Source organism: Anser brachyrhynchus (assembly GCF_964034855.1).
Source record: "Anser brachyrhynchus genome assembly, chromosome: 1".
Taxonomy (NCBI): domain Eukaryota; kingdom Metazoa; phylum Chordata; class Aves; order Anseriformes; family Anatidae; genus Anser; species Anser brachyrhynchus.
Window position 1 is genome coordinate 212,111,182 of NC_137694.1, and position 26,558 is coordinate 212,137,739.

Sequence of the window (26,558 nt, forward strand, 5' to 3'; positions counted from 1 at the left end):
GGCACGGCTCGGCACGGCTTGGCACAGTGTGGCACAGTTTGGCACAGCTCGGCACGGCTCGGCACGGCTCGGCACAGCTCGGCGCGGCTCAGCACAGCAGGCAGGCTGCTGCTGCATCTGCTCTCTGCCCTGCTTTCAGGTCTCAGGCCACCAGGACACGCTGCAGGTCCGCCGTCCTTGCACCCCAGCGGCGCGCAGACGCGGGCAGCGCGGCCCCAGCGCTTCCCCCCCGTGCCCCCCGGAGCCGCTGGCGAAGGCGGGCAGAACAGCGCCCGCAATAAAACCGGTTCTTGTAAACAAACGCGATTTTTTTTTTTATTAGCTTCTCCTTTTTATCTCGCTGAGCACGAATGTTAACGACCGGGCTCGACCCTCCGGGAGCTCTGGGGGTGCTGGGGCTGGCGGGAGGCACTGCGGGGCAGCACAAGGGGCAGGGGGTGCCGGTGCTGGCAGGGCTGCGGCGGCTCCCGAGGGGCACCCGGCCTCCTCCCGCAGCTGGAAGCAGGGCAGAGCCTCGGCTTCTGAAATATTGATGGGCCTGGGGGGGGAGAGAAACGCTTCCTCGCCTGCGCTAGCACCAAATACACAGCTGGGAGAAAAGAAAAAAGCATCCCCGGGGCGCGATGGTTGCAAACACCGAGCCCCTTGCCTTTGCGGCGTCCCCTTCCCCCAGCTGCCCAAAGCCCCCAGCCCGCCTTTCCTCCGCCTCCTCCCGACTATTCCCGGTTCTTGCACGGCCCCTTCTTTCTCGGCGCCCGTACGAGGATGCGCCACGCAGCGGGGAGGTTCTGCCCGGGCTCGGTGTCGCTGCGGGCGCCCCAGGGCCGCGCGCCGCCCGCTCTGGAAGCGGTCCCAGGCGGCGCAGGCCGTGCGCCACGCGGGGCACCCGCTGCCTGCCGGGGGGAAGCGCCGGAGTGCCGTGATGTGCCCGCTCACAGGCACGCACACGCGTGATCGGGGCACACGTGCATGCACACGCGCGCCCGTACACGCGTGCACGCACGGGGCGCACGTGTGCGTGCGCCAGCCCTGCAGGGATCTCCGGGGGCAGCAGAGCTGCTGCGAGAGGGGAGCGCCCGCGTGCCCGCCAACACACCCAGGGTGCAAAGAGTTTCTGCACGTGTGCACACGTGTGTGCGCGGGTATGGATGCACGCGTGAGCACAAGCGCATGCGAGTGCCCACGTGTGTGGGGGGGGGCTGTGCATGCAGCTGTGTGCAAGGGCACGCGTGTGTGCACACCCCTGTGTGTTCAGACATGTGAGTGCATGTGTGTGTGTGTCCATATGTGTATGTATGTTGGTGTACATACGTGTTTGTGTACATCTATGTATGTATATGTCCGTACATGTATGTTTGTGTCCATATGTGTATGTATGTTTACATATTGTGTACATGTGTTTGTGTACATGTATGTATGTATATGTTCATATTTGTATGTATGTGTCCATATGTGTGTGCATGCATGTGTCCATATGTGTATGTTTATGTCCCTACATGTATGTTTGTGTCCATATGTGTGTGTACCTACATGTATGTGTATGTGCCCATATATGTATCTTTCTGTCTATATATGTATGTATGTTTGTGTTCATACATGTACATTAGTGTCCCTATACGTACATATGTTTCTCTCCATATATGTATGAATGTTTGAATCCATATATGTACGTATGTGTCCCTATATGTAGGTGTCCATGCATGTATGTTTGTGCCCATATATGTACATATGTGTCCCTATACGTATGCATGTGTCCCTATATGTACATGTCCATATATGTATGTTTGTGTCCATGTATGTATGTGTCCATACATGTATGTTTGTGTACATATGTATGTGTCCCTATATGTATGTGTCCATGTATGTACATATGTGTCCATGTATGCATGTTTGTGTCCATACATGTATGTGTGTATCCCTATATGTACATATGGCTCCCTATACGTATGTAAGTGTCCCTACATGTACACACGTGTTCCTGCATGTACATATGTGTCCCTACAGGTAAATACGTGTCCCTACACGTACACACGTGTCCCTCCATGTACACACGTCTCCCTACATGTACACACGTCTCCCTACATGTACATACATGTCCCTACATGCACACACGTGTCCCTACATGTACACACATGTCCCTACATGTATGTTTGTGTACATATGTATGTGTCCCCATATGTATGTGTGTGTCCATGTATGTACGTGTCCATGTATGTGTCCATACATGTATGTGTGTGTCCCTACATGTACATGTGTTCATATATGTATGTAAGTGTCCATATATGTACATTTGTGTGACTATATGTATGTAAGTGTCCCATATATGTACATATGTGTCCATGTAAATATATTTGTGTCCATCTATGTATACGTTGTCCCTATATGTACATATGGGTCTCTATATGTATGTAAAGTGTCCCTCCATGCACACAGTGTCCCTCCATGCACACACACGTGTCCCCCCATGCACACACAGTGTCCCCCCATGCACACACGTCCCCCCATGCACACAGTGTCCCGTGTATGCAGTGTGTCTGTGTCCACGCGTGCCGGAGCTCCTGTGCCCCCACGCGAGCACACCAGTGGGTGCCCGTTCACACCACCCCAGGTGCGCACGCACGCGAGCACCTCCACGCGTGTCCGCGCCTGCCCACGCGTGCACGTGCGCGTGCACGAGCGCACAAGGGCGCGAGCACGGGAACGCGCGCGCGCGCCCCCGCCGCCTCCTGGGGCCGGCCTCGAACCCGCGGCCCCGCGGTGCCACCTGCCGGTGGGGGGGGGGGGGGGGGGGGGGCCTGGCTCCGCTTCCCGGCATGCCCTGCGGCCTGCCGGCACCCCGGCGCTCCCTGGGGGCTGTAGTCCGGCGGCTGCACCTGCAGCCCGGCGCCGCGCCGTGCGGAGACTACATCTCCCGCCAGGCTTTGCGCGTCGCCCTGCTCCGACGCCCGTCCCGCGCCGCTCCACCGGCGGCCGCCATTTTGTGTGCCGGCAGCGGCGGCGGCGGGGCAGGCGCGGCGCGATGCTGGGCTCCCTGGCGGCCCGCCCGCCGCCGCCGGGGCTGGCGAGGCTCCTCCGGGCGCGGCCGTGGCCGGCGGCCTCGCGGGGGGCCGGCGGAGCTCCGGCGGCGAGGCCCGGGCCGGCGGGACCGCCGTTCGTCCCGGCCGCGGCCGCCAGGGGCCGCCGCGAGCCCGCTGTGACGGGGAGCGAGGCGCTGCCCTGGCGGGGGGCGGCCGGCGGGGGGCGGCAGCGGCGGCAGGGCCCGGGGGGAGCCCCCTCGGCCCTTCTCGCCGGGGGGGGCCCGGCGGCTGAGGGGCCCCCCCCGGGCCCTGGAGGCTCCGGCGGGTACCGGAGCGGGGCCCGCGGAGCTGCGGCGCCTGCGGGCCTGCTCGTCGCCGCGCTGGCCGCCTGCTACGTGAGGGACCGAGCGACCAAGGGTGACTATCGCTGCCCCCCGCCGGGCTGCGGGTGGGCCGGGGGGGCGGGTGGGGGAGCCCTGCGGGGCGGGGGGCGTCCTGCGGCCCTGTCCCAGGGGTGCGCTGAGCCGCGGGGGATCCCCCCCGAGCCCCGCGGTGGGATGCTAACGGTCCTCACGCTCATCGCGTCTCATGAACTGCACCCCGGGCCCGTGTCTTAGCACGGCAGGGCACTGTCACAGCTGTCCCGGGGCGTGCAGGCGGTGGCAGCGCCGTGCGTGCTCCCGTCCTGCCGCAGGACGCGTGCTTGGCTTCGTCCCCGACGGTTTTTGTGCACGGAGAGGACCCAGCTCCGCGCCTGTGGGTGAGGAAAGCTGGCAGGGGAGGGTTTGAGCCACGTTGCTTGGCAGGGTGCGTGTTCGTGGGGTCGGCTCTCCCCAGCCCTCTGTCCTGAGCGGGGAATGTTTCAGGCACATATGAGCTGAGCAGCTTTGTACGTCCACCCTCTGTGGGAAGGAAGCGCTCGGTGGGTGGCCACGAGCTCCTGTTGCCACAGCATTAGGTGTGGGTCTCGAAAGGCTGACGTGTCCCTCCCAGCTGAGGCATCTGGGATGGTCCCAGGGGGTTGTTGGGGCGAGCTGAATGCTTTTAGGTTGGCGTGTAACTGTGGGTTTGTGCCACAGCCAGTCCCCTGCCCAGCGCTGATGCAGCGTTTTGGGGCTGGGAGGACTCCAGGTGCTGTCCTACCCCTGCCGCAGGCCGGGTGGCCTCATTAGTGCCACTGGGCGAGGTGCTGCCGGAGCCCAGCCCCCCCTTCATGGTCTGCAGTCTGCCAGGCACACACGGCCCAGGTAAACCTCGGTCCTTGGGTGAGGAGCTCGTCTCCAAGCTCTGGAAAATGAGATGGGGTTCAAGTTGCTTCTTGCTGCGGAGCTTTAATCACTAGCCACTGCTCACAGGTCAGGTCTTGGAGGCAGCGAGCTCGTCAGCCGACCTGGGGCAGGACGGGCCGTGACTCCGCAGCAGGACTCCTCCTCACTCGGTAGTTTCAGGCACGTCAGAGGCCGGTTTCCCCATGAGTAACGCACAGAGTGCTGTGCTGGGCTCTTTGCGTGGAGGTTTTGCCGTCATTATGGGAAACCTTGTGTAATTAGCGCTTAGGGAAGGGCTGCCAGACGGGGCCGGCTTCGCTGCAGGTTTGTAGGCCGGGTAGCTCTGGCTGCAGCGCTCGCTGAGCTCGGCCCCGCGTCCGAGAACTTCCCCCCGCTCGGAGCAGGGCTTGGGGGGAGCCCCGCGTTGCCCTCCGGGTGCTGGGAGAGGCGCTGTGCCGGCCCTGCGGGGCGCCCGCAGGTCCCCCCGGACACCCGCAGCCCGGTGAGTTGTCCCTGGCAGCACGCTGCCGGGCTGGGCCTGCAGTGCCCCCGCTCCCAGGTTAAACGTGAGACCTCCGGCGGTTTGTGCCTCGCACCGCTGGCACCCGTCAGCCAAAAACCTCCCTGCGGCACTCCGAGCGCCGCTGGCTCGTCCTGAAGCAGCGAGAGGAAGCGTCGAGGTCTGCGGTGCTGGAGCGCGGGAAGGTGTCTGCCAGGGCGAGCCGTAATCATCATCTCCTGCCTAATTGCGGCTGTTCGTTAGCGCCCTGAGAGGGGCCGCAGGGGAGCATGCAGGATGGAGCCGCGTCTCCTGCTGCGGCTGCCCGAGGAGATGGGTTAAAGGCAGGGCAGAAAGCCGGGCACGGATGGGTTGAAGAGGCCAGAAGAGGCGCAAAACGCTGGGCAGAGAGGGCAGAAAGCACCCGGAGCTGGTAGGAACCGGGGAGAAAGGTCCCGGCTTCTCCCAGCCATGCTGCTACGGGTCCGTTTGCAGCGCTCGCTCTGAAGGAGAGCTCAGGGACGAGCGATTTGTCAGGGGCCGCAGCACCCCTCAGCCAGGAGCTGTCAGCCCGGGGCCGCAGCGGGTCCTGCGGGCGGGGAAAGGGGCCCCTCGGGGGTCGGGTGGCGACTGGCAGAACTTTTTGGGGTGCTTGGTTGCGTCGGGTAGCGGCTGGCAGCGGCGGTGGGTGCTGCCCTACCCCTTGCAGCCGGGAGGTGTCCTTCCTCGCCTGCAGGAGGAGCTGCCTGGGCCGGGGCTGCCTCGGTGCCCCGTAACGCCCGCTGGACCCAGGACCCGCAGCTCGCGGGGCTTGCTGCAGACACAGAAGTTTTTGTTTCGCCACTTGTTCACGCAGTTGCTCCCTCGCAGCAGTCCCGCAGGAGCAGGAGGTCGCTGCAGGCCTGCCCCCAGCCCCGGCCGCCCCACGGGATGCTTTCCCCTCTCCTCCAGCCTGAGCCGCTGCCCAGTGGCACCTCGGGAGCCGGGCACCAGCGAGGGGAGGCCGTTCCCCGCAGGCGGGAGGAGACTGGCCCGGGGGATCTCTGGTGCCGCGAGGCGTCACGGAGGGAGCTGCTGCTTCTGCTGCCTGAGCACCCGTGCTTGGGCTGGGGGGGCTGGGGAAGGGACCTGTGCAGCCAGGCTGGGGGTCCTGCCGCCTCCCAGGTGTCCTGCTTGTGCTCCTGGGCCTCGCAGCCACGCTTCGAGACGTGCAGCTCAGCCCTGAGCTCCCCAGAGCCTAGCAGCAGGGCTTCCAGGGAGGCCGCAGTAAGGCAGCAAGCAGGCGGCTTAGTTTTAACCCGCTCGCAGAAATAGATCCCCCGTAACGCGTGTTGTTTGGTGCGGTGCCCTGTGCCATCTCTGGGTTATTACGCGGCCGTGCGTTCGGCTCCTGACTCGTTCTCTCTTTGCCTGTTTGCAGAAGATGCTCTGCTGGAAGCCGCGAGGTTCAACAACGTTTCCGAAGTCAACAGGTGAGCGGCTTTTAGAGACGGGTGCGAAGAACGCTGCTGCGCGGGGCGGGGAGGTGGAGAGGCTCTCAGCAGGCAGGGGCTGGGCGCGCAGCAGGCGGGAGGAGAGCCAGAGGGAGCTGTGGGCAGGCACGGGGGAGCTGCAGGGTGGGTCACAGATCCCTGCACTGGGAGAGGTCGCTGCAGCGAGTCCGCGCGGTGCGGCATGGCGTGGACGTACGCCTCCAGGCCAGAAGCGGCAGAGCCATGTTCCTGTGGGTCTGTCCCCAAACTAACAGCTCTCACGGGCTCCTCGGCCGGCTGGAGCAAACTCCTGCCCAGCCGGATCCCACCGCGCTTCTGTCCTGGGGCTCGCCACCCAAGCCAGGAGGCTGGGGAGGTGGCCGCAGTCAGGGGCCAAGCCCGTCGGGGAGAGGAGCACCTCCAGAGCTCGCAGCCCCTAACCCCGAGACAGCAGGTCTGCAGCGCTCTCGGCGCTGCTGTTGGCAGTGCCTGCCTCTTTCGGGGTCGTGGCGATGCTCAGGAGCCGTCGGCAGCGTTAAATTCACTGGGGCGTCGACAAACGGCGCGTTTCTCTCATCCCCCTTGAACCTTCCCGTGCCTGCAGCTCGGGGCAGCGACTTCTGTTGGCTCGAGGGGTTCCCGGGATGCTTTGTGCAGCCCAGCGGTGCTGAGGTCTCCCGTTCCCCAGACGGCTGCCCTGAGCCGGTACCAGAGAGACGTTTTGGTAGCCTGGAGGCCCGCACGGGGTGGGAGCAGCCACTGCTGCGCCGTGCTCACCCCACCCGGTGTCCCCTGCTTCTCTCCGGCCTCTCCCAGCCAGTGCAGGGCCCAGGAGCTGCGTGCCGGGTGTCCTCCCGCGGCGGGGAGGAGAGCCCTCCTGGCCCGTGCCCAGAGGATGCTCCGCGCGGCCCCCCGGAGCTCGGAGGAAGCGGCCGGGGTCTGGTCTGGATCAAGGGCCGGGGAGGATATTGGCGTGCGGCTAATTGGCACATGTGTTCTGCAGCTCCTAATTGCAGGAAGCTGCTGCCCGGCGATGTCTGGGTGATTTGTGAGCCTGCTCGGGCAGAGCAGCACCAGGGATGCTCTGTGCTCCCCCCGATGAGGGAAGGGCTGCAGCTGAACTCAGCCCAGCCATGCTGCATGTTCGCAGCCTTTGTTTCCGTGCCCTTTCCTTCCGATCACAGCCTGCTCCCTGCCCCTGCCCCGCAGCGCCCGCGTTGGAAGCTCCCTGCCTGGCTGCGCCCGCCACGTCCCTCACCAGCAGGCGTGAGGCAGGACAGCGACACATGCTGGCTGCCCCCGCTCCAGGCAGCTTCAGCCTCGGCTTTACCACAGACCTCAGCAGCCCAGAGCCTCCACGTGCTGCTGGCGAGCGCCTGGAGCTTCCAGAGGCGCAAACCGAGTCGCACGAGGGGCTCCTGCTCTTGCCCCCTGCAAGGAGCAGAGCCCCCACTCAGCAGCAGCCGGGTGGGAGCATGACGCTGAGCTGAGCAGCGAGGGCTGCACCCAGGAGAGGGCAGCCCCGTCCGCAGCAGCACCCAGCTCCCTGCGCTACCCCAGGAGGCTCTGCCCTCCCGCCTGCCCCCCTCGGCCGCAGAGCCCAGGCGCAGCTTGCGGGAGGTGAGGTAGGAAAGGGGAGGCTGGCGTGACGGAGCCTTCTAATACAGCGCTGGGCTCATTTAAACTTGAGTCTCTCCCGTGGCCTCGTGTCTCGGCGTGATAACCTCAAGGCGCTGAGAAGGCGGCGGTGCGGCAGGGCCGAGCGGCGCGCCGTGTAGCTCGGGCGATTCAAGACGCGTGTCGTGCGCCGCTCAGCACCCTGCCTCCTTAGGCAGTGCCGGGAAGGCCGAGCACAGCCCTGGTGCTGCCCGTGCCGGGGAGCACTTCCCGGTGCTGTTCAGCTCTCCGTCCTCTTGGCTCGGAGACGATCAGAAGAAGCGAGCCAGGTGTTGGTCGTTCTCCACACCGCGTTCTCTGGTACATGCTCTCCTCGCCTGCCGCTAGGGACTTGGTTTTTTTTCCTGCTGCATGAGTTGGGAAGCCGGCCTTCTGCAAGCGCCTCGTTCAGCTGACTGCCTGTACCTGGCCCTCTGCTGTAACTACAACCGCCAGTAACACGTCTTGGTCTGCAGAGCAGAAGGCGGGTGTGTGGGGTACACAGACAGAGGTTTTGAAACCTTAACTTGTGCTTCACTGCAGAGGGAAAACAGGGTGGGTGGGGGCTCCGAGGCAGCTTGGAGCAAAGGCAGGGAACTGGAGAGCTTTCAGGATAGCTGCGTTCCTCATCCCCAAAATGTTCTGTTTTCTATTGAAAGGAAGTGACTCTTCATTGCCCTAACAGTCACCGGCAGGATGATCCGAATCATAACTAGGGAGTTTGAGGGCCACCGCAGAGGATCTGGATGCCAGCAAGCATAACCAGAGGCTGGTTCCTAAAGCGAACAACAGCCAAAGCGTGGGTGGTGTGGGGACCAGGGCACGCGAGGCCTTACTGGGCTGTCTCCTGAGCCTGTGTTCCTGACAAGCGTGGTGGTGACACGACGCAATGAAGGGTGAAACAATTTTTCCCATAGGAATTAAATTAATGGGGAGCGGAGAGGTTACAGATGAGGACTTTAGGAATGCACACAATCCAAGCGCACAGGCGCAGGGTGCGTGGCGTGGAAGATGGAGGGGCCAGCAGCAGCAGCATCACTACCAGCAACTGGAGAAGGTGCTGGCTTTTTGGAGGCTGGCTCTTCAGGGCAGGTCACCCTTCAGAAGATCTCCCCCTCTGCGTTTTGGAGCATAAATCTTCTTGCCGTCTCTTTCTGAGTCTTCTCACTGCCTCTCCCTGAGCACGTACATCTCAGCATCGTGTTCCTCTAGCTAGCTGAGGTCAGTCACGTCACCGAGCAGGAAGGTCAGAAAACGGGATAACGGCAAAGGGTAGAGGAGCACGACATCAGGCAGCTGCAGAACTCCCGAACAAGGTACGGAGAGGCAGCAGACAGCAGGGTGCTGCTGTGTGATAAATACTTCGTGTGTTTAAGGAAGTGGAGGGCACCGCTCTAACTGCGCTGTGTGAAGGAGCTCAGGTGTCACAGGACCGTAGGCAAACGGGCTGCTTTGTTCCAGCAGCCAGGATGGGAACGGAGGTGAGAAGCGATACGGCCATACAAAACTAAACGCATCTCATCTTGGGAGCCAGGCTGTCGTACGCCTGTCCAGGTCTTGGGTCTAAGAACCCGAAGAACCTCGGGCACAAACCAAGGAGGTCTGGGCTGCAGGGACTGCAAAGGGCCCTTGGCAGCGTGGCGGGGAGGCTCTCCCTGCGTCCTGCCTTGCTGTTGAGCTGCTGGGCAGGGAGAGGTGGTGAGGTGGGCGCGATGAGTTCAGCTGGAAGCCTCTCAGTCAGGCGTGGAAGGATGAAAGTTATGGATATCAGGGATGAATGGGAGGCTTATGTTCAAGGGAATTTCTCCTTGTTCCAGCCAGAAGCTTTCTCCTTGGGCGAGGATGAATAGGCCTTTCAGGCGTACCAGACAGACCTCACGCTAACACGTCGGTATTGCTGTGGGAAGGATCCCGTGGCCAAAGGCTGGATCCAGCCTGTGAGCCAGGCGCTCTGTTTCCCTCTGTCTGCTCGCAGCTCCCAGGCAGGTTTTCTCCTCTTTACCCACTGCTAAATGTGAGAAACCAGCCTGATTTTTGCATCAAGGTCAAGGAATGCGTTCACTTTTGAGCCCGTTCCCTTTGGAGCTTGTGGCAAGCCAGCTCTTCCCTTCAAGCCCTTCGTGCTGTTAGCCAGTACAGAAGATAACACCTAATTAATGTGGATAGTTTAATTTGCCTCAACCTCAGCTGTTCTGTGCATTTGGAGGGAAAGCAACAAGCGAAGCCATAAGAAATTGCTGCCTCGATCATCCTTGTGTTTGTATTCAGCATTAATATTGATTCTGCGTCCCAGCTTTGTTTCTTAATAAGCCGCCCACGAAAGTGCAGGCTCGCAGCAGAGTTTCCTCGCCAGCTAAATGCGACGGGGCAGCGCTCTGATGGGCGCCGGGCGACTGTGACTCATGGAAACGCAGCGCCTATGTCCGACGGCTGTTATCAGCCTCCTTCGTAACAGCAGGCGGCCGCCCAAATCCGCGTGCTAATGAGATCTGGAGGTGAGCAGGCGCTCTCCTGCTCTCGGAGGGATCCAGCCAGACGTGGAGGTAAGGCAGGAAGCTGCGTGTCAGCTGCCGCAGCTGGTTCTGCTCTCTCCAGGCTGAGTTTTAGGCGGAGGGTTGCAGACGCAGCTAAGCTGAGCGCGATCTCTCCTGGTCAAGCAGCCGAGGAGGCTCTGACTCATCGTTGCGCCGCCTCCTCCCAGGCCGTGTCTGCTCATCTTCCTTGTTTTGTAGGCCACAAAGCTCGCCCGGCACGTTCCCTTCTGTGGCAGAGGGGGTTTGGCCCGGCCCGGGCTCCTGGCTGTGGCAGCATCGCACCTGGTAAAGGGTCCTAATCCCAGAGGCCAGAAATCAGGATCGGCCCCAGAACCACTGGTGTGGGACGTGTGCCGGAGCACGAGGCTTACACGGAACGTGTGCTGGCAGGGCCGGACGCGTTTCCTCACCACGAAAACACCCCGGCCCCCTGGGCATACGCTGTCATGCTGCTTTGGCCCAGATCTCTCTCTGCTCTTGAGAAAAGATTAAATCTGAGGTTGTGGTCGGCTGCAGGAGGCTGAGCTGAAGCTCAGCGCCGCGCTCCCTGAACGGTGCGGTCATGGCGGTGATTTGCTTCTTAATCCGTTCTGTACCTGGCATGGTGCTGAGGTGTGCTGGAGGGCGAGGCTGCTCTTCTGGAAGGCTGCTCGCCTTTCTTCACGGGCACGCGTGTCATGCAAGGAGCCGTGCAGTCCTACCAGCTAGACCACACAAGTATTCTCCCTTGTCCTTTAAGCCTTTTACATCTTTTTGTAGTCAAATTGCGAGGAGGAGCTGAGTTAAGCTGGCAGGACCACAGTAGATCCATGGAGATGAGCCTGTTTGTAGGTAAAATGGATTCTGCCCACGAACACTGCTCGCATCTTTCAGCTCCCTCCAGTGCAGGGGGTGGGCTGGGAGTTCAGCAGCACCCGCTGCTGGTTCCCTGCCTCAAACCACCGTTGTGTTTGGGTACGTTAAAGACATTTAGAAGCTGCTCGTGAAATCCCTGGCTGGGCCACGGGGAGTCAGGCTTCGGCTGCCCTTGTGGAGCAGCACCCGCTGCGGTGCAGGGCTGGGTTTCTGGAAGCCCCTCGTCCGAACCGAGCCCGGATGGGAGCTGAACGTGAGCTGCCAAAGGGGGTTGCCTCAGGGCTCCCTGGGGCTCGGGCACTTGGTGGATTTCCTCCTGGCAGCCCCATTCCTGCCCTCGCCACGCGCGGACCAGGAGAGCACGAGGAGTTGTGCTGCCCTCAGCTCCAGGTTCGTGCCTGGGGCAGGGAGAGCAGCTGAGCACGGGACAGAACCGTGCAGAGGATGTGGGCACAGCTCTCCCATCTCACGCCTGTCCCAGAACAGTTAGCAGCACTGCGAATATCTTTGCGTCGTGCTGGAGGCAGTGTGGGGAGATAATTTATAACGCCGTTTGTTTCCATTGCTCCGCGCTTTATATTCCGCTGTCTGCTTACCCTCACCGGGCCCGTAGTTGTTAGAATATATCTGAGTTAACGGGCACCTGAGTTTTTAGGATAAACAGGCTCTTTTCTTTTTTTTTTTCCTTTAAATGTTCCCTTTAATCTTTTCTCACGACGCGTGCACCGAATTGCGCAGCACTTTGTTTCGGTGGAAGTTTTCGACTGGTTATTAAGTTTGATTTGGCGCGGGGCCTCGGGGGCTTGGAGCAGATGCGGCGGCTCAGATTTCTTCGCTTCGGCTGTGAGGTATCGCGGCAGACTTGTGCACGCTTCGCCCTCCTCTGTCGGGAGGCTGAGAAGCTGAGGGGGAGGAGGAGGAGGGCAGCTTTCCCCTGCAGGGCAGCGGGGGCTGCGGAGGAAAGGTGGGGAATGAGCTGGTGCCGCCGCTCAGCCTCTCGCCGGGTTCGCAGGGTGTTTTGCCTTAACGCTTCCTGCGTAGCGAGATTTTTTTCCTGCTTTTTGTAGCATTCTGACCACAAAACCTCCCGGGACCGATCGTGTTTGTATGCTGAGTCACAAGACCAATCTTTGCAGTCAGCGGCCCACCAGCCGGCCGCAGGAGACAGAAGATCCCGTGCCTGTCTCCAGAACAGCTTTAAACCCTTCAGCGTGCCCAAATCCTCGCTGGAAGCAGACGCTGCTTCATCTGGCGCGGCTGTGCGGACGGTAGTTTGTGATGTGCGGAATGCGTCTGGTAGCCATCAGGGAGCTAATTGCAATTACTGCCGCGGTTATCAGCCTGGCAGCGACGGCGCCGAGCGCAGGATGGCTTCCGTCAGCCCCAGGCGGGGGCCGTGGGTGCTGGGAGCAGGCAGCGAGCGCTTAGGGCACGTTGTCCCTCAGCACGGCAGCCAGGGAGCACCCGGGGGCGTGCGGGCTGCGAGCTTAGAACAAGCGCAGCACGTAAATAAGCCGTGAAAGTCGCTGGGTGACAGGGGTCGGGTGCTCGAGGGGGTTCGGGAAGAGGCCGTGCGGGTTCGTGCAGAGCAGGCCTGGCAGGTAACCGCGCCAGCGGCACTGCCACCCCCAGCTCAGAGGCCAGCGTGGTGCTGGCTGCCAGAAGCGAGTATATTATGTTCAAACCCCCTGCAAATGGTGATTGTTACGTTCTCTCCCCAGCTGGCTGCTGCTGGCTGCTGCCGGAGGCAGGCCGTCAGGCTGGCGCAGAGCTTTTCCCAACGCACGTCCCAGCTGTTGAGGTGGGGGCTCAGCCGTGGATCGGGGCTCCTTTAGGTGAGGCTGCGCTTTCCTTTTCCTCCCCAGGTGCAGCGATGCCAGCAGGGGCCCAGCTCAGCTCGTGCTGAGGCCGGCACCGCTGGCCTGCTGCCCTTCCCTCTTCCCTGGGCACTAGCGCACGGCAGCGTGCGTGTGTCCCGGTCCTTCTCTCTGCCAGCCTGAAGGAACCGCTGCCCTGAAAAACAGGGAGCTCTGCTGGCTGTGCTGGAGCACCTCCAGGCAGGGCAGGGATGGGGTGAGGGCAGCACCTTGCGCTGTCTCTGTCAGTTTTCTTTTGCTGTCCCCATCACGTGCATTCTGCAGTGCTCTCACCCCCCCTTCGCGCCCTTGGGCAGCCCGGCTCTCCTCTGAGGGTTCGGTTTCCCTTCAGAAATCCAGATGGATAAGAGCTTCCCTCTGATTTTTGGCATTTTTTTCATAACGTTTCGTGGGTTCACGTGTCTCTATGAAGCACTGCAGCGTGTTACCAGCCCTGAGGCGGTCACGCAGGGGCTGAGAAGCAGACACGACCCATCTCAAGCAGGAACAGCAGCAAGATCAAAGGCTTTTCAGCAGCCTGCCTAATGCTCCTCAACGGGCAGATCCTTTCTCCAGCCCTAGCAGGGAGATCGTCCTTTCACGCTGGGGATGCCGCTGGGGCTTGGGATGTTTTTTTTCCCCTCCCTCCCTCTGCAAAGCCGAGGGCAGGTCCCGGGAGGGCGAGCGCTTCTTAGGGTGTCAGCCACCCCCGCGGTTACACAGCGACATATTGGGGAAGGGCCGGGGGAAACGGCGAAGCGGCCGAGAGCAACAGAAGCTATTGTTGTTGCGAAAAGTTCAAGTTTCCAGCTTCCTCTTCCTCCACCTGTCGGGAGGGCGAGCTGGGCATGCTCCCGGCGCTGAGCACAAACTCAAACATGCCCTCTGGGCTCGGCCGGGAGCGCGGTGTCACCGAGTTAGTCACCCAGAACCCCGGCAGCGGGGTGAATAGGAGGCACATCTGTCTGGGGGGGAAGAGGGCACGGCGCCGCGCGGCGGCCGGCCCGGCTCGGGCTCTTTCTGCGCCGGGGGCGGAGGGATCAAAGCGCTGGAGCTTTTTGCGAGCCGCTGTCTCGAGGCAAAATAGCCCGGGCACACAAAGCGGCGCGGGTCGCTCTCCCGAGGCTCCTCCAGCAAATTCCAGAGCACCTGGTGACGTTCTGCTGGCTCCTTCGCATCCTCCTCTTATTTTTCAGAGAAATCGTCAGCCTGCGCGTTGCCCTTTGGGGCTGGGGCTCCGCAGGCAGCGGGGACGCTGTCAGACTCAAACCCGGAGTCGCTGTTGCTCGCTCGCAGGATCTCTGTTAGAAATCCATCAGGAAAATCTGCTTGCGCAGAATACTCTGGAGAAGCAGCCGAGCTTTCTGCCCTAAAATCGTGAGGTTTTTCTCTAATCCTTTAGAAGCACACACTCCAACAAACAAACAACAGAAAAAGCCCCTTGCCCTGCCTCAAAGCCATGTTTTCATTCCACCCGTGTTGTTCAGGGTCTTTGGGGTACCTGCTGCTTGTAGAAACACCGAAAGGGGTGCTAGCAGAGCCATATACGCACGAGAAACTGCTTAGTAGGTAAGAGTGAGTGTCCTGGATCTTATTTGGTTAAAATGTGGATAAACATCCTAAACATTGATCGGAGGAGTTTATTTAATTAAAAAAAATACTCCTGCTGGTAAATACATTTGGCTGTCTAGGATCTGAGCAGTGGTCGTCGCTTTATCGATTGTCATATCATTAAATCAGGCGGGGAAAAAATTAATGATAGGCTTGAAGACCCCGAACATAAAGTTCAGTTGTCTAGAAAATCTGTTAAGTTGCTGAGCATCTTGCAGTGATTTAAAAAAAAAATAATCCGGCTCCTAAATGAAATGTCAATGCGTATTATGCCAGATGATCTGATGCTGGTAATGCTCTCCACTAGGCTCGGTCATGTGGCATTCCAGATGCTGGCGATTATCTGGATTCCTGAATGGAAAACTACCTGATTAATTCTAATATCTGAGCTCCGAGCCCGTAATCAAATCCTGCAGCAGAGGCCCCAGCATCCTTCCTGTTGGGTGCACCATGTTTTAACAGGTTTGACTGCTGCACTAAGATCTTACTTAATTATTTATTTTTTTTTAATCTGAGAAGGAAGATAACTCATCGTTCAGTGTGCGCTTCCAGAAAGCGTGTAGAGAAAAAGAAAAAAGAAAGCGCGCAGAGAAAAGAAGCCTTGCAGTGAGCTAAGAAGTAGTTTTTAGCATCTCCAGAGCACTCTGAGGTTGCCGTCCCGTCCTCTGTCTCATCACACTGAAACGTTTAGCTGCCGTTCACCGTCAGGAGGGAACAAACGTTAAACTGCCCTCTGTTTTGGGGGTGAAAACGAGCTTTCGCAGCAGTGACCCAGCGGGTAGGGGACGTTCAGCTCGTAGCTCTGTTCCTCCATCATACCAACACCACGGTGGGCGCAAGGGGTGCTGTCGGGCTGTGCACCGTGTTATTCACAGCCCCAAAGACACCCACAGGCGGCTGCGAGGTGTCGGGTGAGCTACAAGCCTGCGGGGCCGTACCTGCCGTGCCTCCGGAGGCTTCCTGTCTTGCTTCCTCCTCCTCTCCTGGGCTCCCGCCAGGTTCTCTCTCTGTGGCATCAATATTTTACTTTCTTTTGTTTGCCGGGTGTTATGTGGCCTGTCAGACTGTCAAACTGAGACGCTGTAGAAAGGGGATGGGGTGGAAGTTGCTGCATCCAAAGTACTTTGGAATGGCCAAGCAAACAGAACCGAATTCAGACGTGGCTTGTGCGTGACCTTCCATACCGCTCGGAGGACGGCGCGAGCTGGCTGGCAGCACGATGGCAATAAAGGAAATTTTCAAAGTGCCAGGATAAGAGGGGATGAGATCTCCATGTGGGGTTCCCTGGCCTCTTGCTGTTTTTTTTTTCCCCCCCGCCATGTGCAGGCAGCCCCCCGTGCCCGCACAGATGGAGCTGTGGTGTGGCTTTCTGCTGCGGGCAGCATCCCTCCGAGCAAGAGCACGTAATTGCCGTGACCTGCAGCGGGTCCGCGTCCGCCTCGCTGATCTCTGCTGCGAGCGCAAACACCGGCCGCGTGCGTGGCCACAACGGGAGCGGATCTCTGCAGATAGCGATCTGCCCAGCGTGCGGGCTGCCATCGAGACACGTCCTCGCTCTGTGATGGGGTCAGAAAGCTTTGTGGCCGCACGCGAGTGTGTCCCTTAAGTAACCTGCTGCCTGAGAGCGCTCTTCCTGCAGCAGAGCTGGGAGCACGCTTGTCGTTTGTTCTCGGAGGTTAGGTGCCAGAGGAGGGGGAGCAAAAGGACGTTTCCCCAGAGTCCCGCGCAGCTTGCAGGGCCCTTTGGTAGCGCAGGAGCTGAACCTGCCGGGGGTTGGTGACGTGCACGTGCGTGCAGCACGGAGCCGGTAAGGGCTCTGCGTGAGAACTCGTTCCTTTGCTACGGCGCAGTATCAAGTGTCAAACTTCTGTGGAACAAGGGGCCATTGTTTACCTGTCACACAGCTCTCTATCGTTAAGCTTTCAATTGTAACCCTGGTAAAGAGAGCGTAAGTCTTCTGTTGGCGCTGCGGATCGTTTACAGGGATCACGGCCGCCTGAGCCACGCTCAGGAACCACAACTGAAGGCTGCCGGTTCCTAGTTTATTTTTTTTGGAGACACCTTTCCTCCCTGGGCACAGGGCCTCTCACAGGCTCCGGACTTGTCACAGCACTGCGGCATCTCAGTTCGAGAACCTGATGAGCAGCTCAGAGCACTCGGTAGCTCTCTCGTCAAAAAGGCTGGAGCAAATTGCTCCTTGGTACCCGCTGATGTGCACGGCGTGCCTCCTGAAGTGCTCTGCCCATTGCCTCCCACGCTCTCATGCTCCCAGTCTCATTCCGATAGGGTACAAAGGTACGGCTGGAGGGGAGCAAAGAGGAGCTCGTTTTAGGAATCTGATTTGGGTAACAGTTTTGTGGTGTCTCACACCAGCAGGGAGAGCCGTATTCAGCTATGCTCAACCATGAGCCAAAACTTAGGCGCTGGCATCGCTGCTTGGGGTAGCTGTAGGGCTGGAGAATGTGTTTGATCTTGGGGTTAGTTTTTAGGGAAACCACGGGGAGGGTTTTGGACAAGGTGGAGGAAGGCTTGCACAGACCTTGTGTCCAGCTGTGGGTGTGTGCTAGGCTAGCGTTCGCGCTTTCCTTTATGGTCATTCCAGTTGTAGAAAGATGATTTTTATTTATTTATTATTTTTTTTAGGAAAGAAGGGGAGCTTTTCGCTCCTGTTCTCTAATTCTACCCCAGCAGTCTTTACTAACCGTCCGACATGGTAGCCACCTCAGCAGGCTGGGGGCAGTTAATTTAACCGAATAAAAGAGGGTAGCCAAATTCAGCCACGTACCCTGTCTGAGCCCTTGAAGGAGTGATCTGACGTTCGGTGCACGCGAGCAGCCTCGGCTGCCGTTGTGCAGTTGTGTTACCTGCGGGTCTGGTGGCGGTTTAAATACTTAGCACCAGTCTGGCACTTGCACGGCTGAAACTTGGCTTTTCGCTTGTGTCTCACAACTCTCGGGTTTAGCGGTAGCTCATCCCCGCTGCGCGAGGGACGTGCTGCGCAGCGAGGCACACCAGGCAGGTGGAACAGCCTCCGTTTGGGGAAGGGAAGGAGGACGAGCCGTAGCCCTTCCTGCTTTCTGAAACCTCCCCCTCGGCCATCCTGGCTTAATTCCTGCAGCACACCGTCCTCTGGGGCGGGAACGGGACCGTGGTGCTGCACCCGAACGCGTAGGGTTCGGACCTCGTCTCACCTCATTTAACTCGGGCGCTCCACAAGTTGCGCCTGAAGTCTGAACTTCCCTCCTGCCTTGCGGGCAACGGAGGCAACGGCGCTTTCAGACGCTCCCTTCGTACCCTCTGGGTTTTGCACTTGGTGTAGGATGAGCTGAGTTAGCCTCTGCAGGGATCCCTCCCTTGTCTTTAGCTGCGGGGAAGTGGCCGGGGCGGGTTAGAGCCCTGCCTTCGTCTGGGTTTGGCTAGGGCAGGTTCTTGGCTTCCCTTGGTTGGCCGTGAAAGCGAGCAAGGTTGGGGGAGTTAGTTTGTGGTGACACATCGCTGTCCTAAGGCAAGCGCTCGGAGTCAGGTGCTAAGATTGAGGGACTACAGGGTCAGAAGTTGTAGAAAGGGCAGCGAAGCCGGAGAGGCCGGGGCCGAGCTCTCGCCGGGGGTGCCCAGGGCCAGGAGCAGCGGCCCCGGGCCCAGCCTGGAGGCCGGGAGGTGCCCTCTGGGCCCCAGGCAGCGCTGCTGTGCCGGGCGGGTGCCGGAGCCCTGGCACAGGCTGCCCGGAGAGGGGCTGGGGGCTCCTCCGCGGGGTCTCCGGCAGCCGCCGGGACGTGGGGCTGGGCCAGCGGCTCCGCGGGGCCCTGCTGGGGCAGGGGGTGAGCGGCGGCACCCAGGGGTGCCCCCAGCCTCAGCCACGCTGTGGGGCTGTGATTGGATGCCTCTTAGTTTTTGAGTCTGTTTTGTTTGTTCTCTTGTTGTGAATGAGAAGCGCAAAGCATCTCCTACTGGCACGTGTTCTGGAGATCTCCTGAGCTTCTTCTGAAATCCTGCCGGTTGCAACGCTGGCTGACGATTCAAACATGTCGTTAGATTGTAGGTTAATCAGCTTCGCTCTCCGTCATGCTGCTGGTTGGGTCGTTGGGTGCCAGGCTGAACAGAAGAAGGAAATGAGGAAAAAAGCAATCAAGGCAGCTGGCACTGGGCCACTTGAGAGGGCAGCACTTGGTGTCACCTACCAGTCTGCCTGAGTTTCATAGCCGCTGAGAAATTGAACTGACTTCACATCGGGTCTTCGAGGCCGCACTGGAACGGGTGCCTGGGAAGTGGAACGCTCCGTGTCGTGTCATTAGCTCCGGTGTGCTCGGGGTGCTGTCTCTGCTCCTCCTTCCTGACCCTGTCTCCCTCCTGCCCAGGTTATTGCTGGAAGGCACAGACGTCAACGCGAGGCACAGGCTTGGCTGGACCGCTCTCATGGTGGCAGCTATCAACAGAAATTCCAGGTACGTTCGTCTCGGCGCTCGCCATCACCTGGGGGGTCGGTTCCTTCCGTAGCTGCCTCCCCGTTTGATGAGGTCGTGCTGAGCTCCGCAGAGCCTCTGTGAAGTTTGGGCGGTTTGGGGCGCGCTGTGCGGCTGGGCCCGAGGGAGCTTTTCGCTCCTCGTTGCCCCGTGCATTGTGTGACAGATGGAGGGCGGCTGCTCTGCGGGCTGGGAGGTGACCGCTGGGCTGACAGTGCCGTGCCGCGGCAGCACGCCGGCTTTGGCACCTGGTGAGGCTGTAGCCTCGGGATGTTACTCGGCAGGTAGTGTAACGCCAGGCCATCAGCCAGGGGCTCAGATAGCTCCGTAAGAGCAGCCGCGTCCCTCCTAGCTTGCGGGGCCTTTGCTGGGTCTTTCATGCTAGGCCTTTATGAAGCAAAAAGGCTGAACGCTGCGCCCTCCCTCCTGAGTTCCCATGATGATCGCTGTGGCTTCTTGTAACCTTTTAGAGGCACTCTTAAATATATTCGGTCTACAACTAAATTCAATTAGTTTTTTATTCAAAGAAAAAAGAGAAAGAGAAATCCAATTTTAGAAAACGCGGGACAGGCGGGAGAATGAGCTTTGATGTTACACCCTCTCAGGGATGCTTTACTTAGTCACAAGTTCATAAGCAAAAAAGCCTAATTACTTGGGAAAACACAGGATTAAAGCAGGGCACAAAGGCCGAATATCCGCTCTCGGGCGACACGATTCGAATCCGTGTGCCGAGTTCGTGTGTGGTGCAAACTTTGATGTGTGCTGTGACAAGCTGAAAGTCGCGACCTCCTCGGGGAGCTCCTCACGACGGGCACAGAGGCAGGGGCTTGGGACTGTTTGTTTAACTTTGATGTCCGAGCAGCAACGGGCCCCGTTGTTTGCCCGTCCGCAGAGGGACGGGCTTCGGAGCCTCCCACCTCTGCCGGAGGACAATGATCAGCAGTGGAGTGTGACGGCTGTTGACCATTCCAAGTGACTGGCGGACCAGAACAGGGCTTCCCGAGTTGCAAAGGCTAAGAGGAGACGGGGAGAAAGGCCGTTCACGGTACAGTAATTGCCTAAAATCAGGTAGAAATGCTAATGAAAACATCGAGGCAGTACCAGGCGTTCGGCACCCGGGCTGGCGGAGCAGCAGCAGCGCGTCGCATTGGGGGTCTGGCAGGAGAGCAGCGCTGGCCGTGTGGTGTGAATTGTGCTTATTTTTCCCACGTTTTGGATGAATCTTGGCTTTAACTGAAAATTAGAAGTCCTCGAGTATCTGAAGCTCGGTAGGACGTGTCTCTGACAATATACGGACAGAGTAATTAGATACTTCATGGAGGCACACATTAATGCCAGCCCGCCAAGCTTACTCCTGGTGTAACGACTCTGTTGCTACCTCTGGGGTGACGCCAGGCAGGTTTTTGGCCCTCCGTACTGCTGCTGGCTTTGTAACGTCCGCAGTGGGGTCCCGCCACCGGCTGGGAAGTGTAGCGAGCTGGAACACGACGCCCGGAGTGTTTGCAGTTCCCTACAGATCGCTTGCTCGCAGATGCAGTCCGCAGGCTGACCTTTCTGACCTGGGCCCGCCAGAGCCGGGCGTTGTGTGTGCGGTCGGATGCGGGAGTGGAGAAAGCCGAGCGTGGGGAGCTGGTGGCTTCGGCTCGATAGCACAGGTTTGCCCGCAGAATTTTAAACACTTCACTTGTCCCTTCCAAACGCGGTGCCTGCTGGTGCTCTGGGTCTCTCTCAGTCCTTTTATACACATTCGGCTGGGGACTGGTCTGAACACGACTTACCCCGCTCTGCAGAAGGATGCAGAATTTTTTTTTTTAGAGTGTGGTCCCATCATGAAGAGCGATAATCTGAAACGGGTCTGCCCAGCCACAGCAGCTGACCGTGGGTTGCAAGTTGTTAGGACTTTGGGTTCTCAGCTCGTCAGTCGGAAAGCCTCGGGGGGGTGAGCTGGGTCTTTGGCTCGGACGTCAGCTCAGAGGTGCTCAAGATGCAGCCGCTGAGCGAGGGTCTGCACCTTTAGCTTGCGAGAACTACAAGGTCGTTCAATTTAGCTTCATCGGCTTGCTCTGCGAGCGCTTCTTTTTCAATGTTGTTGCTACCTGCGCGAGCCACCCGGCGTGGCTGCGGGGGGCCGTGACGCCGGCAGCTGAAATGAGTGCTTTCGTGTTAGAACCACTAAGAGAAGGTAAGCCTTCGGCCCCAAATTGCTGTCTTTCCCAAGTCGTTTTTCAAAGTAGGACTATGGTTTCAAGTCTCTGCTGTGCTGCTGGAGATTTCCGTGACCTGTCCTTTAGCTTTGTGATGTTTCCCAATTTTCGCAGCCCTCGCTCTTCCAATTAGACAGCGACAGTCCATATGTTTAATTTAATTTTGGAGGCACTGCATTAATGACTCCTGTCAGCTGCCATCAGCTACAAGATGAAATCCCAGGTGCCAGCAGGGATCTTTGGGGTCTGTCTTTCCTTTTTTCAACGAAACAATGATCATTCTCCTCCTCTTGAAAATTTCCTGTGTCCAAAACATCCCGAGGCGTTGAGTAGCGATCCTGGTGCGTTGCCACCGGAGGTTTGCCTTTCTGCTGGTAGGTTTCAAGGGTGCGCAGCTGGGAAGGAGCAGAGTCCTGGCCTGACGTCGTGCTGAAGCGGAGCCTTTCCCGTGGAATCCCAAAGCGCTCCTGACCCTCCTGGATTCAGCCTCGTAGCACTGCGTGCGCTGGGAGAAGTGCCGGTACTTGCAGCAGCGTGAGGTCCAGGCAGAGGTGCCGTGTCCCCGCTGCCTGGGCACCGGGGGAGCGGTCACCTTCTGCACGTGGGGATCGTTCTAGTGCCAGTGCTGGGATCTTTGCTCTGCTGAGTGGGGCAGGGTGGGCGGTATGCGCGCTGCAGGGTGTGCTCTCGGCACTTCAAGGCCTCAGCAGTGCCTCAGGAGAGCGTGGCTCAGTGCTGACATCCCTGCTTGGACTGCGTCAGCCTCAGCAGCACGTTTTGTAGAAAATGCGGACACGTGAACAAGAATAATTAGTTGTGTGATCTACCGGAGAGGGACTGGGCTGCCGCGACGTCTGGGATCCACTCGGTCGCTGCTGGGTGGCTTGGGGGAGTTATTTCTTTCCTACTGGCCTTTGAATGCTGTATGTGTCTCTGTATGCCACTGGGGCTCTCTCTTGCGCTACGAATTCCCAGGGCCACAGCGCACAGTGCCAGTCGTAGTTCAAGCCCCCAGACGTTGCTGAGATGCCAATTACAAAAATAAAGGGAGGCTGCTAATGACTGCAGTATGGCGTCTGATTTTGCTGTTATAAATTTATGAATTTGCTGTATAAATTTAGATGAGATAACTTAGATGATATAAAATAATGTAGATGGTATAAAAATATTGTAGAATGAGTTGTGTTCCGTTTTTTGTTCTCTTAATAAGTGTGTTTCCTTGTTCTAGACCTTTCCTGAAGCGCGGGTAGATTGACTTCGTGGTTGCTCTTTATAAGTGAGCAGGGGCCCCGCTCCAAATGCCTCGGCTCTGTGATAAGACAGCTTGTAACCGGGTTGAGATAGAGGCAGATCAGCTGTGACCACGTTTACCCAGGCAAAGGAGGGTTTCTGCTGTAATTCCTGTTGCTGGGGGAGCCTTAGCGTAGCGAAGGACGCAGTGATGCTGGTTTCAGTCTAAACATAACGACGTGTAACTGCCACTTGTTGCGTTCTGCGGTGCTGTCTTACAGCCCTGCGTCCCTGCTAAGGCCTGGAGAGTAACCCAGGGGGGTGGCCGTGCACACGTACACACATATGCACCTTACTCTTCACGTAATTTTTCCTTTTGGAGTTGCTCCCAGTCTGTGTCCTCTTTAGTATTTGTGAAAGCCCGTTCTGCCGAATCTCATGACCTATTTTAAAATGGTTTCTTAATTCTCATGGAAAGACATCCATGCTAAGAGGGAGGATTTATGGTCTGTGTGAAAAACACTGCTAGGGGCTTTCTTCTTTTGGCCGTACCTGCTAGCTTTGCACATTTAACGTATTTATAGTAATTAAGCTTTAATTAAATGCTTGCTGAGAGCTTTGTGGGTTTTGTGCCTTCGTTAAAATAAGCTTTCATAAATAAAATAAAACAAAGCAGTTAGTACCGCAGCAGGCTAAGTACCTCTGCACTTGCAGTCCAGTGACCTGCAGACCGGGTAAAATTACCAGCTCAGAGATGCGTTTGGGGTCAGGCTCCGTTGTGCACCCCAGGAGAACACGAGCACGCTTTGATCCGTGCCAGCAGAAGTGGCAGTGACAATGCCGTGTGTCTCCTGTCCTGTCACCATCTCTCTGTAGCCAGTTCAGAGAATTGCGGGCGCTGCTGTTATGTCACGTCTTGCCTTTCCCTTCCGCATACAGCTACTCCGGGTTGTGTTGTTCCACCAGAAAGGAAACGAGGGTGAAATAGTGAGTCACCCCTCAGCCCCTCACGCAGTAGAGGTTCTGCAGACTGGTGCTGCAGAGGGGGAAACTAAGGCGCAGAGCGGCTTGGAAGCTTCCAGCCCCGGTGGGATGATGTCGGGTAGTTCTGATCCAACGCACCTTGTTCCGCTTCTGTCCGTCACCACCGATGCAACCAGTACGCAGCAGTGCCCTGGGGAGGGGAAGCAGTCAGCATGATTTTAGGGCTCCCGGAGCTTTAGGCATAGCTGGCCACGTACATGGCAGAGCTATAGGCGTAACTCCGGGGTGGGGAGGAGGGCACGGCTGTACGGGGACTGCCTCGCAGCCATCCAGGCCCTGCATGGCGAGGTAATGGGTTTCTCAGCAGCACCAGCGCCCACGTTTTACAGCGGGGAGAGAGAACACACAACGGCTTGGCTGCGGCTGGCCCTCTGTCACAGCGAGGTCTCTGCTCCGGGGGGTGTTTGCTAGGACAAGGTGCGGCTCTGGGGAGTGCGGGTGGGAGTGAGGCAGGTAGCTGCCTGCTTTGAGGGAGTTTGGTGTGTTTTCTCAGGTTAAGCACACAAGTCCTCTTCTTTCCAGCTTCCCTTTTTCTTCTTTGCTGATTTGTAACTGCAGGGCTTCCATCCATCTTCCTGCGCCCTTTTTCACGTACCCATCTTGTTTTACACGTAAATGAGCCCTTCAGTCTTGCACTAAGTGCCTTGAGCAGCTGTGCAGAGATCTTATCAAGATGCCCTCAGCGAGTGCAGGGAAAGCAGGAGGAGGGGCAGGAACAGAATTCAGCTCCACCTAAAGAGCGTTTCTTTATTTAAACAGATGCTTTCTGTTGGAAGCTCGTCCCCAGCTCCCTTTCCCATGGGTGTCCTTCAGTACAGACCCCTTTGTGTTCTCTTAAAGCAGCAAGGGACAACCTCAGTGCTCTGTGCTGCTGAATCATCCCGTCCCTGTGCTTTTCAGTGAGTCTTGCTCGTTCATCCAGTTCACAGTGTGAGCTCCCACCCTTGCCTCCCAGACGTACATGTTCTCGTTTCATCAGGGGCTTTAGCCTCTGGTTCCTCCCTTAGCTGTTCCAACATCCTCTCCTCTCCCCTATTTCCTTTTTGCAGCTTTGGCTTCTTGCACACCCTTTTCTCCTTGTGCCTCCATCTTCAGGCCTGGATCTTTTCTCCTTTCCACGCCTTTCCTTCTCAACACCTCCCTGCCAAGGACTCAGAGGGCAATGACCAAAGACAAGTGACTCCGCTCTGTGCCTCAGCAATCCTTTTCCTTCCTTGTCTTTCTACCTAGATGACAGAGCTGGGGGCCAGAGGCTCTCACGAGGAACCAGAACCAGCAGTGCCTGGCCAGCCTGGCCCCTTCCCTCACCTCGCCCTCCTCCACCTCTCCGTACAGAGAGGAATTGGGAAGAAGCTCTCCCTCTGTGCCGGCGTGGATCGCTGGCTCTTGAAGGCTGGGACGTGTGCCTCTTCCACACGTACCTAGACTGCACTGAAGGCGCTGTACAGATGTTTTATATTGGCAATAACAGTACATCATGCATAGTAATATTCTGGTGGGTATGTTCCAAGACTTAGAGTGAAGGGCGCCCTATCGGAGCTGCTTTCTGTCTATAGGCAATGACGTGATTAACTGCTGCCGCCTTGTCACCTATATTAGGTACATACATCTGTTCTGTATGATTTTTTTCACTCCTTTCACTTCAGGCAACTATTTTAGAGCTGTCTGCAGCAGAGCTGGCAAGATATCTGGATGCCTTTGGAAGCGCACGTGGCCGTTAGTGGTGTCTGTCAAAGAGCTGAGGAGTTACACGTGGTTTCCTTCCGTGCGGATGCTGCACTTTGGGGGCTTGCTCCTGTAAACCAAGGCACCGTGTTTGAGCGAATCCCCCTCTGGGTCCCGTTGCAGAGCTCTTGGAGGAACAGCGCCCACTCGGCCGTGGCTGCGTTGTGCCTCCCACCCGAGGACAGGCCAAGGCAGCTGTTCCCCACACCACCACTCCCAGCGCCCCAGCAGCATCCCCACCTGAGATTCCCATGAGCGACGCCCTGGTTTCTGATCAGTTGGGTGGCTGTAACCCAGCTGCAGGCAGGCCAGGCAGGGCAGGGTGCTGGTACAGTCACAGCAGAAAAAAAACCCTCGCCTCTCCCTCCTCGCTCCCCTCTTCCCAGGGATGTTCTGCATCCAGCGTCCGGGAGGTGAGGCACAAGCAGACGCTGTCAGCAGGTTCCTGCACCTCACCCAGCCACAGAAACACCTGTGTGCAGACAGCGGCTCCCCCCGGACCTCCTGCCCCTGCTGAGTTTTGCAGAGTTAAGACATCGCCGCACCAGGGCTGCTCTTTGTGTCCAGGCAGGACCCGGGGCTCCCACCAGAGCTCGGGGCAGCCGCATATCAAAACGCATCCAGGTTTTTGCATTGTGCTGCTAACTCACGGTCATGGGGATCACCGGGCTTCGTGCTTCACCAACCCCAGCTGCCGGCGGGTTGGTCCGGGCGCTGCGCCTCTCCTGACGCAGCCCCAGCCACGTCCAGCCACCTCGTCATTGATTTCCCCACCCCCTGCATTGTACGGATGTATTTATTTATTTAACAATATGTTGGTCCAGCCATTAAAAGCAGAAAGCACTTTCTCCGATCGATTGAACGGCCCGGCGAACTTCAGCTAAGCGCTGCCCTCTGAGTCATCGGCAGGGTCACTGTGGATTTATATTCGCGCTGATGAATAGGCGCTGCCTCTAATCGAATGAAAACTTGATCAGCAAATTAAAACTCGGCTTGTTGGGGCTGTTGAGCACAGGTGAGTTATGGAGGGGCCTAGGCCAGCTCTAGGCTGTGTCCCTCTCTGGGTGTCTGATGTGGAGAGTTTTCCGCCCCGACACCTGTGCCAAGAGAAATTAAACGGGAGGAAT

General features: G+C 58.4%; 1 protein-coding gene across 5 annotated transcripts in view; it reads left to right on the top strand.

Annotated features, from left to right (window-relative positions):
• Positions 1 to 2,805: 2,805 nt before the first annotated feature.
• The window catches only part of CLPB (ClpB family mitochondrial disaggregase), an 80,768-nt gene continuing 57,015 nt past the window's right edge, over positions 2,806 to 26,558 (top strand). For 3 of the 5 annotated variants that reach the window (XM_080607144.1, XM_080607146.1, XM_080607147.1), the window contains exons 1-3: positions 3,005 to 3,434; positions 6,205 to 6,256; positions 19,124 to 19,210. In XM_080607144.1, the coding sequence (XP_080463270.1) occupies positions 3,020 to 3,434; positions 6,205 to 6,256; positions 19,124 to 19,210 (554 nt within the window). In that variant the 5' untranslated portion in view covers positions 3,005 to 3,019. Of the gene's footprint in view, positions 3,435 to 6,204; positions 6,257 to 12,393; positions 12,570 to 19,123; positions 19,211 to 26,558 lie in introns of those variants that run through there. The other 2 variants (XM_080607145.1, XM_080607148.1) reach the window with 2 other exon arrangements.